This window comes from Astyanax mexicanus, chromosome 10, assembly GCF_023375975.1.
Source record: "Astyanax mexicanus isolate ESR-SI-001 chromosome 10, AstMex3_surface, whole genome shotgun sequence".
Classification (NCBI taxonomy): Eukaryota; Metazoa; Chordata; class Actinopteri; order Characiformes; family Acestrorhamphidae; genus Astyanax; species Astyanax mexicanus.
This window is the reverse complement of record NC_064417.1, coordinates 53785874-53798992: the sequence shown is the minus strand read 5'-3', so window position 1 is coordinate 53798992 and position 13119 is coordinate 53785874. Positions and strand designations below refer to the sequence as shown.

At 36.9% G+C, this 13119-nt stretch overlaps 1 protein-coding gene across 3 annotated transcripts in view; it reads left to right on the top strand.

Moving 5' to 3' along the window:
* Positions 1 to 8187, top strand: part of gsr (glutathione reductase) — a 50747-nt gene extending 42560 nt beyond the window's left edge. For all 3 annotated transcript variants that reach the window (XM_022683637.2, XM_022683636.2, XM_022683635.2), the window contains exons 6-13: positions 991 to 1045; positions 1692 to 1791; positions 1887 to 1973; positions 3143 to 3310; positions 3411 to 3522; positions 4598 to 4729; positions 5750 to 5883; positions 5971 to 8187. In XM_022683637.2, the coding sequence (XP_022539358.1) occupies positions 991 to 1045; positions 1692 to 1791; positions 1887 to 1973; positions 3143 to 3310; positions 3411 to 3522; positions 4598 to 4729; positions 5750 to 5883; positions 5971 to 6120 (938 nt within the window). In that variant the 3' untranslated portion in view covers positions 6121 to 8187. The remainder of the gene's footprint in view (positions 1 to 990; positions 1046 to 1691; positions 1792 to 1886; positions 1974 to 3142; positions 3311 to 3410; positions 3523 to 4597; positions 4730 to 5749; positions 5884 to 5970) is intronic.
* The last annotated feature ends 4932 nt before the right edge of the window (positions 8188 to 13119 follow it).

The following is a 13119-nucleotide window of genomic DNA, read 5'->3' as shown; positions in this document are numbered from 1 at the left end:
CACACCCCTAATGCGATGTGTTTCCCCCTGGTACCCCAATTTAATCACACCTTTCAAGAACACACACGGCAAACAAGGTGAATAGGCTGTGATAAATCGACCACAGGTGTGAGTAAATGGGTGTGGGTGTTTGGTAGGGGAGTGTGTTATTGGCCTAAAAAAAAAATCAGTATTTCAGTATATTTTTGCGATAATAATATTTTTGGTGATGTGATAAAACACAAACAATATTTTATTAGTTTCAGAGTTAGTTTTGGAATATACTACTGCAGCAAAACTGCTTGTTTTGTATAAAAATAATTGTTTAGAAATAAATATGTGTAAATTTGAGTCAGACGAGCTGTACAGTGCATGGTCTGCTGATTATTTAGTCTTAAAGTATAAGTTCAGTGTAAAATGGACTTGTGGTTTAGTAAAACATGATAACGAGTACCAACCACCTCTTTTTTTTCCCAGCATTCCCAAATACAGAGCTTTTAGCCGATGCTCTCCCAACAGCCTTACAATGCTAGTAATAATAGGGGCATAGAGTTACCCATGCAAAATAAATTACTATTTTTACACCATTAACAACAAGCTTAAAGTAGCTCCACACTTCACTGGTAAATTTCTGAGGCCCTGACATTTAAAATGAGGCACTGAGAGCTTTTTAAAACCAGTAAATTATGATTAGATTGGCTGGACAGACAGTGTCTTTAACCACAATAAGGAAGTTCTCGGTTTCATTTCATTTTAAGGAAGTTTCTAGTGTTTTTAGTTTTTAGTGTCTTACTAGTGTTGCACAATGTGTAATTTCAGCATTGTCATTGCATTGTGTGCAAATGCACAACTGTTGCATCACAGGTTGTGTAATGTCATGTAAAGCAAATTAAATCAAACATATCATGCTACAACTTGCTTCATACAAAAGGAAAATTCCCACAGTTTTTATTTTCCATGACCTATCCAATAATTCAGTATGATTAATGGTCTTTGTTTTGTTTCTGGCAGGAGCAAGTCTTGGCATTACCAGCGATGGGTTTTTTGAACTTGAATCGTGTCCCAAGTAAGTTGTACTGACCTGACAATTTTAGTGATTTTTATCTCTTATTAAAAACAAATTAATATAATTATTATTATTTCCTGGTTTTGTTTTCTGACATTGACTGCATTTTTTATCTATAATGCAAACACTATCAAGAATAGTTAGGGATATTACATAAAAAAATCTGTACTATTTGTGGTGACTCCGTCAGCAGCCGAAGTCCGAGAAAGAGAGTACAGTAGGTCATGCTGCTTCTGCCTCAGCAGCCGAAGTCTGAGAGAGAGAGAGAGAGAGAGAGTACAGTAGGTCATGCTTTTTCTCCATCAGCAGCTGGAGTCTGAGAGAGAGTACAGTAGGTCATGCTTTTTCTCCATCAGCAGCCGGAGTCTGAGAGAGAGTACAGTAGGTCATGCTGTTTCTCTCTGGGTGGGTACAGTAGGTGGCGCTCTCTCCTCATCACTCCCATTGTGATGCTGGCTGATGTTTGAGAGCTGGGAATTCAGCGCTTTCCTCCACATCCGCACTGTGACTCTGCACTGATTGGTGGCAGTTAGAAAAGAGGCGGAGTCTGTGTGGATTGGCTCAGTTAAATTGGGGAGAAAATTGGGGTATTTACTTTAAATAAATGAGTATTATTAACTTAAAGTATTTTGTATTTTTTGTATAGGCGTAGTGTTATTGTGGGGGCAGGATATATTGCTGTGGAAATGGCTGGAATCCTGTCCTCTCTAGGGTCCACAACTTCCCTCATCATTCGTCAGGGTGGGGTAAGAAGCCTGTTTTCGAAATACTTGTGCATCTGATAAAATTATTAATTCTCAAAATTTCAGTTGCTTAAGTTTTCTGTGTTTTCTTCCGGTAGGTGTTGAGGAACTTTGACGCTTTGATCAGCTCAAACTGCACACGAGAATTGCAGAATAGTGGTATTGATTTGTGGAAGAACACTCAGGTAAGATTAATTTAGTGTACTTTTTTTTTTTTTTTTTTTTTAGAAAGGCCCTATATAAGTTGAACTCTATTCATTCATATGAGTACACAGTGTAATGAAATTACATTTCTCCGGAGCCAACACAGTGAAACACGAAACAACATTAGAATATAGACAACAAAGTGCAAACGTGCAACAAATTGTGCAACATAAAACTAGAACAGTAAATGCAGAAAACATGCTATAGTTTATCAGACAGGACAGTGCAGAACCGACACAGCTCAATTTAATAGGGTGTGGTGAGAATAAACCCTTATTTATAAACATAAATAAAAGGAACCAAGGGGAATCTGTTACATTCATTTTGCTGCAGGACAAACCTGTCTACAAACCAGTCTTCTACAAACCATTTGTTGAATTGCAGTGTGAAACCAAAACTAACTGTAATAAATATACAATATACAGTACAGGCCATGTTAGAAGATGTTCCATTCCTTGACAATTTTTGCTTGAAATTTCAAATTCAAATTCAGCACAAATCCAAATTTCAACCCATTAAATTGACTACATTTCTTGTTTATGTAAGTTAGCAAAATCAGCAAAAAATATATACAACCGATAAAATGTACTATATATATAATATAATATGTGGAGTTTTATACTTAACAAAAAAGGTGAAATAACTGAAAACATGTTTTATATTCTAGTTTCTTCAAAATAGCCCCCCTTTGCTCTGATTACTGCTTTACACACTCTTGGCATCATTCTCTCAATCAGCTTCAAAAGGTGTTGAGGCCATCTGAAATGAAAAGATTTCCAGCAGTCTTGAAGGAAGGAAGGAGTTCCCAGAGGTGTTTATTAGCACTTGTTGCTCCTTTGTCTTCTTCACTCTGTGCTCCAGCTCACCCCAAACCATCTGGATTGGGTTCAGGTCCGGTGACTGTGGAGGTTCAGCTCATTTTTTATTAAGAACATAAAACTCCACATGTGTTCATTCATAGTTTTGATGCTTCAGTGAGAATCTACAATGTAAATAATCATGAAAATAAAGAAAACGCATTGAAAAAGAGAAGCTGTGTCCAAACTTTTGGCCTGTACTGTATATTGAAACAAACATAGTCTGGACATTCAGATGTGAAATTTTTTTTATAAATGATGTTACTGATGTCTGTAAACTGGCGTGTCCACAGGTACGGTCAGTTCATAAAACAGACAGCGGTCTTAAAATCGTGCTGGCTACAAAAGACCCAGAAGATAAGGACGTAGAGGAGAAGACGAGCAGCATCGAGGGGGTGGACTGTCTGTTATGGGCCATCGGGAGAGAACCCAACACTGCTGGACTCAACCTCGGTCAGATGGTAATAAGGAATGCCTGTGTGTTTTTTTGTTTTGTTTTTGTGTTTCATTTTTAGCATGACTGTACTCTTATTTTGAAATGTTATTGGTTTCCTCTTCTAGGGTGTAGATCTGGATTCAAAGGGACACATCGTAGTGGACGAGTTTCAGAACACCACTCGCAAGGGCATCTATGCAGTCGGGGACGTCTGTGGGAAAGCTCTCCTCACACCAGGTAGCACTTTACTCACACTTCTTATCTTAACGTCTACTTTTATTACTGATTGTACTGATTTTACAAAGACTCCACAAGGTTCACATACAGTCTTTAACAAACATACTTTTACAAAACTCACCACTTCCCCCAGATAATTATTATAGTTATAGATAGATGCTTTGTGTTTAGGTGTTTATTTGGTTTGCTTTAGAATAACACTGTAAGTCAAGTCAGCTCTGATATCATTACACACAAAACTCCAGAAATAACCTGGATAAAATCATTGGCACCCAGTTTAATATTTGGTCGAACATCCTTTGGAACTGTAATAGCCCTTTTCCATCAAAATGGAACAGGCTCCAATCCTGTTCTCTCACTACATTTTGAACTGTTTGGTACGTTTCTACCAAAAAAATAAGTTCTGGAACCTGAAAAGTTCGTTCCCAGCTGGAACCAAGAAATAATAGTAGGTTCTTCAGTGCAAAGCTTTCTCTGTTGACGACGTTTTTATTTTGTGACTTATCCTGAGTTCCGCTAAAACTGGTAAAACACAGGTTGGTTTACTGAAAAGCACCAAGGTTCTTATAAGCTTGAATGGAACCAGTTTAAGAACCAGAGTTAATTTGGTAGAAAAAGGCTATAAGTGACTTCTACACTTCTCTACTGAATTGTTGGACCACTCTTCTTCTAGCTTAAAAATCTTTAAACATATATGTGTGGTGTTTATAGTATACTTTGGGTAATTTTTTGTCAGAAGACCCAGAAGACCCAGATGTCTGACACAAGGCACATGGGAACCTACCAAAATTCTTTATAGACTTTATTAGATTGTATAATGCCATTCACACAATCAAGGCATCCAGTGCAGTACATGGTGCAATTAGCAGCATGCTGAGCCCTGAATAACAATTATATAAACAACACTCTGCTGATTACATGTCAGTAGAGAATTATAATCATCTCTTTGAAGCTGTTATTTTAAGGTAAAAACACTACATAATGTGGGCTTGAATTCTTTTCTATGGTGTACTGTGTGCTGATTTTCTTGCTCATCGGCATTAATTTGACTCTGTTTCTCTGTTTGTCTGGATAGTTGCGATTGCAGCCGGCCGTAAACTTGCACACCGGCTGTTTGAGGGTAAAGCGGACTCTAAAGTGGATTACAGCAACATTCCTACTGTGGTCTTCAGTCACCCGCCGATCGGCACTGTGGGACTAACCGAAGGTGAGTATTATAAGCATGTCTGATATGGCATCAAAGATAATTTCAGTAAACGGTGATAATAATATATTATAAAAATGTGACTGTGGATGGAATGATTAATAATAATAATTAAATTAAATGGAATAATTATTGACAAAATTTTTGTTGTTGGTTGTGAATATTGGGCAGGTTTGCATTTTAGAAATTTATTTTAGAAATTAGGTTGCATGCATGTCAGATATATGCATGAACATCACCACCACACTTAACTTTATCAGTAAACAAGTTACAGCACTCTAAAGGGTCTGCTATAATTTATGTTGGTTATTTTTATATATATATATATATAGGCCTTGGCATTAAATACAGCTTAAAGTGCATTTTATGTACATCAGTACGCAAAAAAAATGATATTTAAATAATATAATAACATAGAATTAAATCTACTAAAGTTTGCAGACGCTAAATGAAAAAAAAACTTTCAAAAGCACAACCTAATGCATTTATGTTGTATTTAAATTTGGGCTTAATTACAATTAAAATATACTTAAGTTGCCATAAATTGTTCCAAAATAGTATATGTATTTATGTATGTATCAGTGTTAATGCTTAAATGTACTAATGTACTTTTTCGTGTTAAGTATACTTAAATAAAAATATATATACTTAAATGCACCGCTCTTTTTTTTTTAACGATGGTAGTCACTAATAAAAAATGCAATTATTGGCCCTGCTTCCTCCGGGTGGGTAGATGGCGCTCTCTCCCCACATCACTCCTAGGGTGATGTCCGCAGCACAGAGCGTCTGTGAGCTGATGTATCAGAACCGAGTCGCTGCACTTTCCTCCGAGCGCGCTGGCTGCTTGGCAAGAAGCGGTGGTTGGCTTCACATGTATCGGAGGAAGCATGTGTTAGTCTTCGCCCTCCTGGTGTGTTGGGGCATCACTAGTTATACGAGGAGTCCTAATGAGTGGGTTGGGTAATTGTATAAATTGGGGATGAAATGGGAAAAATTAGAATGCATATTTTTATTTTTCTTTAGATGAGGCGATTAAGAGTTGGGGAAAGTCGAGTGTGAAGACGTACACCACTTCCTTCACTCCGATGTACCACGCCATCACCACGCGGAAGACGTTATGCGTTATGAAGCTGGTTTGTGTGGGAAAGGAGGAAAAGGTTAGTTTAAATAATGTAATGTACTCTTTCCACAGTAATCATCCTCTTATTTCAGCACATTTAACACGCTGCCTTTATCTCCTCCAGGTGGTGGGACTGCATATGCAGGGCGTCGGCTGCGACGAGATGCTGCAGGGCTTCGCTGTAGCGATCAAGATGGGAGCCACTAAAGCAGACTTTGACAAAACTATTGCCATTCACCCGACGTCTTCAGAAGAGCTAGTGACCATGCGCTGACCAAATTCCTTACAGAGAGAGAAAACCCCTGAATTCGGCGTTTACCGTTAGATATGCAGTACTGTCTCCTGTTCAGTCTGTGTGTGTATACATTTGTTATGGTTGCCTGTTATAAAAAAATATAATATAATATATGTCTGAGAAATGTATTGTATAGAGTGCCTTCAAGAACTGTTGGCACTTTTAAAAGTACTTCTAAAGTATTTTAAGTAATTAGAGATATATTAGAGAAATGTACCTTCTTAAAAGGGAAATATTTTCCAAAAGCACCAAAATACACGTTGAGTTATGTTCACGTTATCAGTTTCAAGTGGCTTAAGTTTAGATTTTGTGCCTTAATGTGACACAGATCGGATTTTTTCCAGGGCTGTGTCTCTGTTATGTTTAATCCAGTCGTTTCAAATCAGATTTGAGTCGCTTTAATATGTGGTTTTTGATTTCATTCATATCAGATTTGTGAGCAGATTAAAATTCCTGCATCTTTTTACCTGTATGCATGTACTTAGTGCTGTTGTACCAAATTCCGACTCCCTGCTAAAATCATTACCAATTATTATCAGTTATTATTAATAATTTCTTCAGACAATCTGAACATCTGATTTTGGCAGTGAGTTAAAATTCAGCATAACACAGGTAGCAAAGCAGTAGACATGCATAAATATAATATGTGCTTTTTCACAGACATTCATTGTTTAAATTACAGATAGATACAGATCCCTTACATTTATGAAAGTTAATCATTTATCAAGATAAATCCAAATCTGATAATGTGAAAGTTCTTTCATTATTTGAAAATGTTCTGCATTGTAGATTAATACTCAAGTCATCCAAACTATGAAGGAAAACATATGGAATTATTTAGTAAACAAAAAAAGTGTTAAACAAACCACAGTATGTTTTATATTTTATTTTTTTCAAAGTATCTTCTCTTGTTTAGATGATCAGGTTTGAACATTTCTCCTGGATTATCTCAGTTTTCTCAGCTTTATGAGGTAGAGTCACCTGGAATTCAGGCTTTCAGTTAACAGCTGTGCTGAACTCATCAAGAGTTAATTACTTGAATTTCTTGTCTCTTAATAAAGTGTTTGAGAGCATCAGTTAAAGTAAAGTAGTGAAGAGGTAGAGTTACAGGTATACAGTGAATATTTATAGAGTAATGTTCTAATCCAGATTATGAGAAGAAACAACTACTCAACTAAATAAAGAAATAAAGACCATCAAAAGCGTTATGATGATGAAACTGGCACTTATCAGGACCTCCCCAGGAAAGGATAGAAGAGTGAGAGTTTCCTCTGTTGTACAGGATAAGTTTTCAGAGTTTTCAGCCTCAGAAACCACAAGTTAACAAACAGCTCCCCAGATAAGAGTATCTAAATACTTCACAGAGTATTTTGGTTTGTTTAACACTGTTTTTAAGTTACTACATGATTCCTTATGTGTTCCTTCATAATCTGATAGATCACTTTACTATTCATTTACTATGCAGAAAAAAAGTAAAAGTAAAAATATTGACTGAGAATGTGTGTCTAAACTTTTGTTAGCTCTGCTGTCCAATAAGAAACGCGTATCTCCACATTTTGTCCCTTTCTTCCATCATTTGATCTGTTTAAAGCTGCTCTTTAGTACATAATTCTGGCTGAATGGACCAAATAAGTTAAAGAAACATGTTCCCTTCTCCTGTAAAGTCACCTTTATGGAGATGCATGTTTTCATTGGACATATTAGACAAATGTTTTTCACAGCAACCTAACCATAACCTGGAATTTGTGTGTCTTGCTGAATATCAGTCTGTGTGGGTGTGTTTTTATTAGTCACACTTTTTTATTTAATCAGTTTTTAATCAATAGCAGATTTGCAGCCTGGTGATTAGCGTGCCTTTCAGACTGAGAGACAGTAAACTGAAGTTTTTAGCCTTGTTAAACAACATGGTGCTATAAGAGACGATTAATTGCTGTTATCTTTGAAAATCGTATTTAATAATTTAGTTTTTAATTTTTTTGCATTCCAAACGTAAATCAGTATGTTTGTAAAGTTTTAAGAACAAAGAAGTTTTTAATTCTTATATACACTGACATGCCAAAAATCACGGGACAGCAGTGCATAATTTGAAAAATAAGTTTTACCTCAGGGGACTCAGGGCTTGGGAACATCCACAACTGTTTAGGTTATGAGGTGTTATCTTGTGAGCGAGGTGAATTATGGGAGTTGGAGTGAGGTCTGATAATGCAGCATTATTTAACTCCCACGGCAAAATAGCAAAAGGCAAAAGACTCTACTAGACCTGTGTCCCATGACTTTTGGCTCATTAGTGTATGTGGGATGTTATAGTTATAGTAAAGCTATTTGACCTGTGGGGGAAAATCAACATTTATTCCATGTATTCCTGATTTACTTCATGTATTCATAATCAATTATACTGATTATTACTGTTAATCATTCAATATTCATCCTGTTAATCATTCAATCAGTATGTTATCATTGATTTTATGTGAACTGTGTATTCTCTGCTCCTGGGACATACAGGCTCAGATTTGAGGCCTAAAGAGATGAAAATTGAGTTCTGCCTGGAGACTAGCGGGTCATAGCAAATGGTGTTTTCTGATTTATGAATTATTCTCTCCTCAAGGAATGAAAATCAGGTTTGCCTGGAAACTGTCTTGTCAGAGTAAAAAAGAGTTTTCTGATTTGTGAATTATTCTCTCCTAAAAAAGCTTATCTTCTGTTGTACGTGCAGTTTTCTGTTCCTCTTTTTATATCTGGTAGGGACCTGTTCCAAACAGATCACGTGGACATTACCTCATGTATGAACGAGGACTGTATAAAAATGCCCAGTCGACACAGAAAGGGGCTTTTTCCGATCTTTCCTGACTTTTTTCATTTTCATTCATTGCTTTGCTTTTCCTTTTGCAACTTCAAAATAAAAACCTTCTCTTTTTGGCATCCCGGCTCGTTGACTGTCTTTGTCGATTTCCACGACAAATTGGCGTCCCTGCGGTGGGCTGCTCGTGCACCGGGACCTCTAGACCCTGCAAGAAAAGCGGAGGACGCTCTTGGGTTAAAAAAAAAGAAACCCAACCTTAGAACCTCAACTGTTTTTTAGAGGAAAAGGCGTTTTCTCTGGGGGTCGAGGGGTGTCCGGGGCCGCTGCAGCCGCACCATGTGTGAGTATATTTTTATATCTTTCTTCGTCTGGCTTGAGCCCCCTGGCACACAGTCTGAGTTGATGTGAAGAGGTTAGAGGCAAAAGGAGGAACCTGTAAATTTTTTTTGGTGCTGTGTGTTTGCCTCAATCCAAGATTTGGGGCATAGCCCAGAAAAAACTGGTTCCTGGGGCCGGATAACCCGCCTTTGTATGACGATATTTAAAGGTTAAAGATTTTTTCCCCTGGTTTTTTGGTGAGAAAACGGAGGGCGCAGTCTGACGGGGCTGTGAGCACATAGGAAGAGCGATAGAGTCGCGAACCTGCTGGTAAAGAAAAATGGATCGATCCCTCATCTGTGTGTTGAGAGCGGGGGGTTTCGGGCCAGAGGGGAAACTTTGTTAAAGTACATTTTTCTAAGGGGAAATGAACGGGGATGCCGAAAGACAAGTGTCTTATAAATTTTTTTGCTATCAAAATTTTTTTTGGCTTTGCTCCGCACCGCTTCCGTTCTTTTCTCACTTCTAAATTTTTCTGTCTGGGTTTTATCCTCTCGTCTTTTCCTGTTTAGAGTGAGTGAAACAGAAGTGTGTGCGACAGTGCGACTGACAGAGAGAAAAAGAAAAGGGTGTACGAGAGTCTGTTAAAGGGATTAAAAGTGTACCTGTGAGTGTGAAAGTGTGCGGGTCCAGTTTTCCTGAGAGAGAAACAGAAAATGTGTATCTTGTGTTGGCGGAGAGAAAGAATGTGTGTGTGGCAGTGAGTGAGAAAGTGTATGGCAGCGAATTAAAGAGTGTGTGTAAGGCAGGGTGAGTGAAACAGAAGTGTGTGCGTATGTGTTGGAGTGATTGAGTGTACGAAGTTGTGAGTGACAACGAAATAGGAAATGGATGAGTCCCACTGCAGGGGAGGAGTCCAAGGTGAAGTAGGTGGAGTTGGTCCAGCCCATTGGTTTTAGACTGAGAGGTTGGTTATTTGTGAATTAACGCTTGTGAGATATAGAAAATAGAACATAAGTTCAGTAGGGAAATAGAATAATACACAGTGAAAACAGGGGAAAAAGGCTTTTGTATGGGTAGATATATATATATATACATATAAGAAAATATAAGGATATAAAAAACCTAAATATACAAGGTAAAGATCTATCTGTAAACGGAGCAGTGCAGTAGATGTTACTAATGGTCATAAATAATTAAATAATTAACAGAGTAAAGTGCAATGACATCTATTATGACAGTGACTAATGTGAAATGGAAATATAATATAATATACATATGCATACGTTATAAGACAGTTCTAAAATAAAAATGTGAAAATGTGAATACCCAATCATGAGTACAGTGTACTTTAATGTAAGCAAGGTTGGGAAAAATGTTAATATAAATAATTAAGTTGTTGAATAATGTCGGAGAGGTATGTGACTGGATAGAATTTATAGAATTTAATAAAGGGATTATGGGGTTGGTTAGCAAAACAAATTAAAAATAAAAGTAACTGGAAATTCCAAAATATACTATGCCATGCAGTACTGCTGTGTCAGATGTCCTCAGAGCAGGACAAATAAACATGGTTTCTTGTTTGGTTGTTAAATAAATAGAAAATGCTACATAGTGAATAGTGAATGAATTAATGAGTGAGCCATTCCAAACACAGCTTTTTATCAGGTGATTTAGTCAATTATCTTACTATTCGGTTCTCATTCAGACTGATCTCAGTTCAGTCCTAGCTGAATGAGACTTATATAAGACGGATGTAATATCTAATTTCTCTATGTTACATTTTGATCCTCATAAGAGGGATAGTTGATTTCAGAAACCAATGAGAAAAGACCTTATTTATTTGAAAATGAAACTACAAGCTTTAGTGAATTGGGTCTTTCTCATTTTAAATAAGGGGAAATAAAATGTGTTTGAAAATGCAGCTCTCTGTTTTGCTTTACAGTATTAAATTAGACTAGAAAGAGATCTGGAAAACGGCATAGATTTAGTTTTCATGCTTATACGATGCCACCTATAAAACAAATGCATAATTTTCTGGCTGTAGCATGAACAAAATCAGCTAAGCGATATAAAATTGTTTCATCTGCATAATGGTAAAGTTTGCAATCTGAAGAAGCAGAGCCAGTAATATAATTTATATATATATATTAAATAAAACTGGACCAAACTTTAACCTTGTGGTACATCTGTGAGATACAGATGCCAAATCTGAATAATTATTCATTGACATGCACTCCTTTGGGTCTATTCCAGAGCAGTGTTATCAAAGCAAATAATTTAAGCTAAATTCAGTGGGAGAGAAAGGGTGATACTGATGGTAATAAGGAAAATCTGTATACAATAATAACAAATAATAAACCATGGGTACTCGGTGCCTTGCACAGGCTTTCACGGCGAACACCAGAGTGTGAGTTTGTGACAGTGTGACATACCTGGGTTTGTGCTCCCTGCAGGAACACTACAGCACTGAATGTTGATGAAACAGTGCTGCTACGCTGTGTGTGGTTCAGTGGGCTAGGCTGGTTAGCCAAAGACGGGTAAGATCCCAACATATTACACAGGGACAACCTAAGACAGGCACAGTCTCGATCTGACCACCACATGCATTTCAACAGAAAACGGAGAAAACATCGTGGAAGGGAAGCGCAGCCCAGGGGGGAGTGAGTGGATGAATGACGTGATGGGGTGTGTGTTCAGTGGAGGCCTGGGCAGGGCAGACCGGCCCAAATGGACAGTAAAGAGGGTGAAGCAATTTTGTGTTAAGTTCTCTGAAACAGAAATTCTGTTTCAGAAAAAGGGGGAGAGGTAAATAGATGATCATTATTACCACCATTATTTGCCCAATAATTATTTTATAGATATAGAGCATTTTTTTAACTTTTAGCTTGTTTATCTTTTTAAAGTTGGGTTTTAAAACAACCTCTATGCAGATGAGCAATTACTCTCAGCAATATTGTAACAGTCTTAACTTTAAGACACACCCAATCCTAATTTAAAAGGAAGAAATAAGAAACTTAGAAATCACAAAATTGAACTTTCACTATTCAACATGTGAGCCACTTTTGGAGCAAGGGAAACAGTAAGTGGGATTTGAAAAATTGTTTAAGGAAATATATGTATTGTTGATAATTGTGAAAAGCAATCTGCTTGGCATTGTATATGCATAAATACATATTGAAAATATTGAAAAGTAAATGTAAAGCATTGCTCGGATTTACTTGCTATAATAACGTGGACAAAGCAAAGCATAACATCTGTGTTTATTAATATTGATAATATTATTGTTTGTAATGGAACGATTGATACAAAGAAAAATAATCACGTTCCACTTATCAAAATTCTTAAAGCACTAAATAAAATCAACTAAATATAGAAATCAAGGCTTTATAAAAATCTTGGGAACTGAATAAGGTCAGAAACATATTTTCTTAATAAATAGCACACCGCAGAAAATTAAAGTGGCAGGTAAAATAATACAGCCACAAGCGGTGAGGCAAAAGTTAAAGCAAGAGTAACCCAAGAAAGCCCAGTACATCAACATGGACCCATTCCTGACACAGAAGCTACATTATGTGTAGTTTGTGCAGAGTGTAAAACTTTGGGCCCTGATATTCTATCAATCAGTGTGGAGATAAATCGGAGAATAGAGCAGCTGATCATCAAAAGTTTGCATGGAGCAATGATAATAAACATGATTCAGATATATTTCCAAATGTTTGTTCCTTATTTATTATCTATGTAGTACTATCAATACAATATAAGAGGATATGCAGGAAGCATTCAGTGGTAGGTTTAACAGCAGGTGCGTTTAAAGCAGCAGCTTTGGGCTGTGAAGCAGTAAAATATGGTCTGTACAA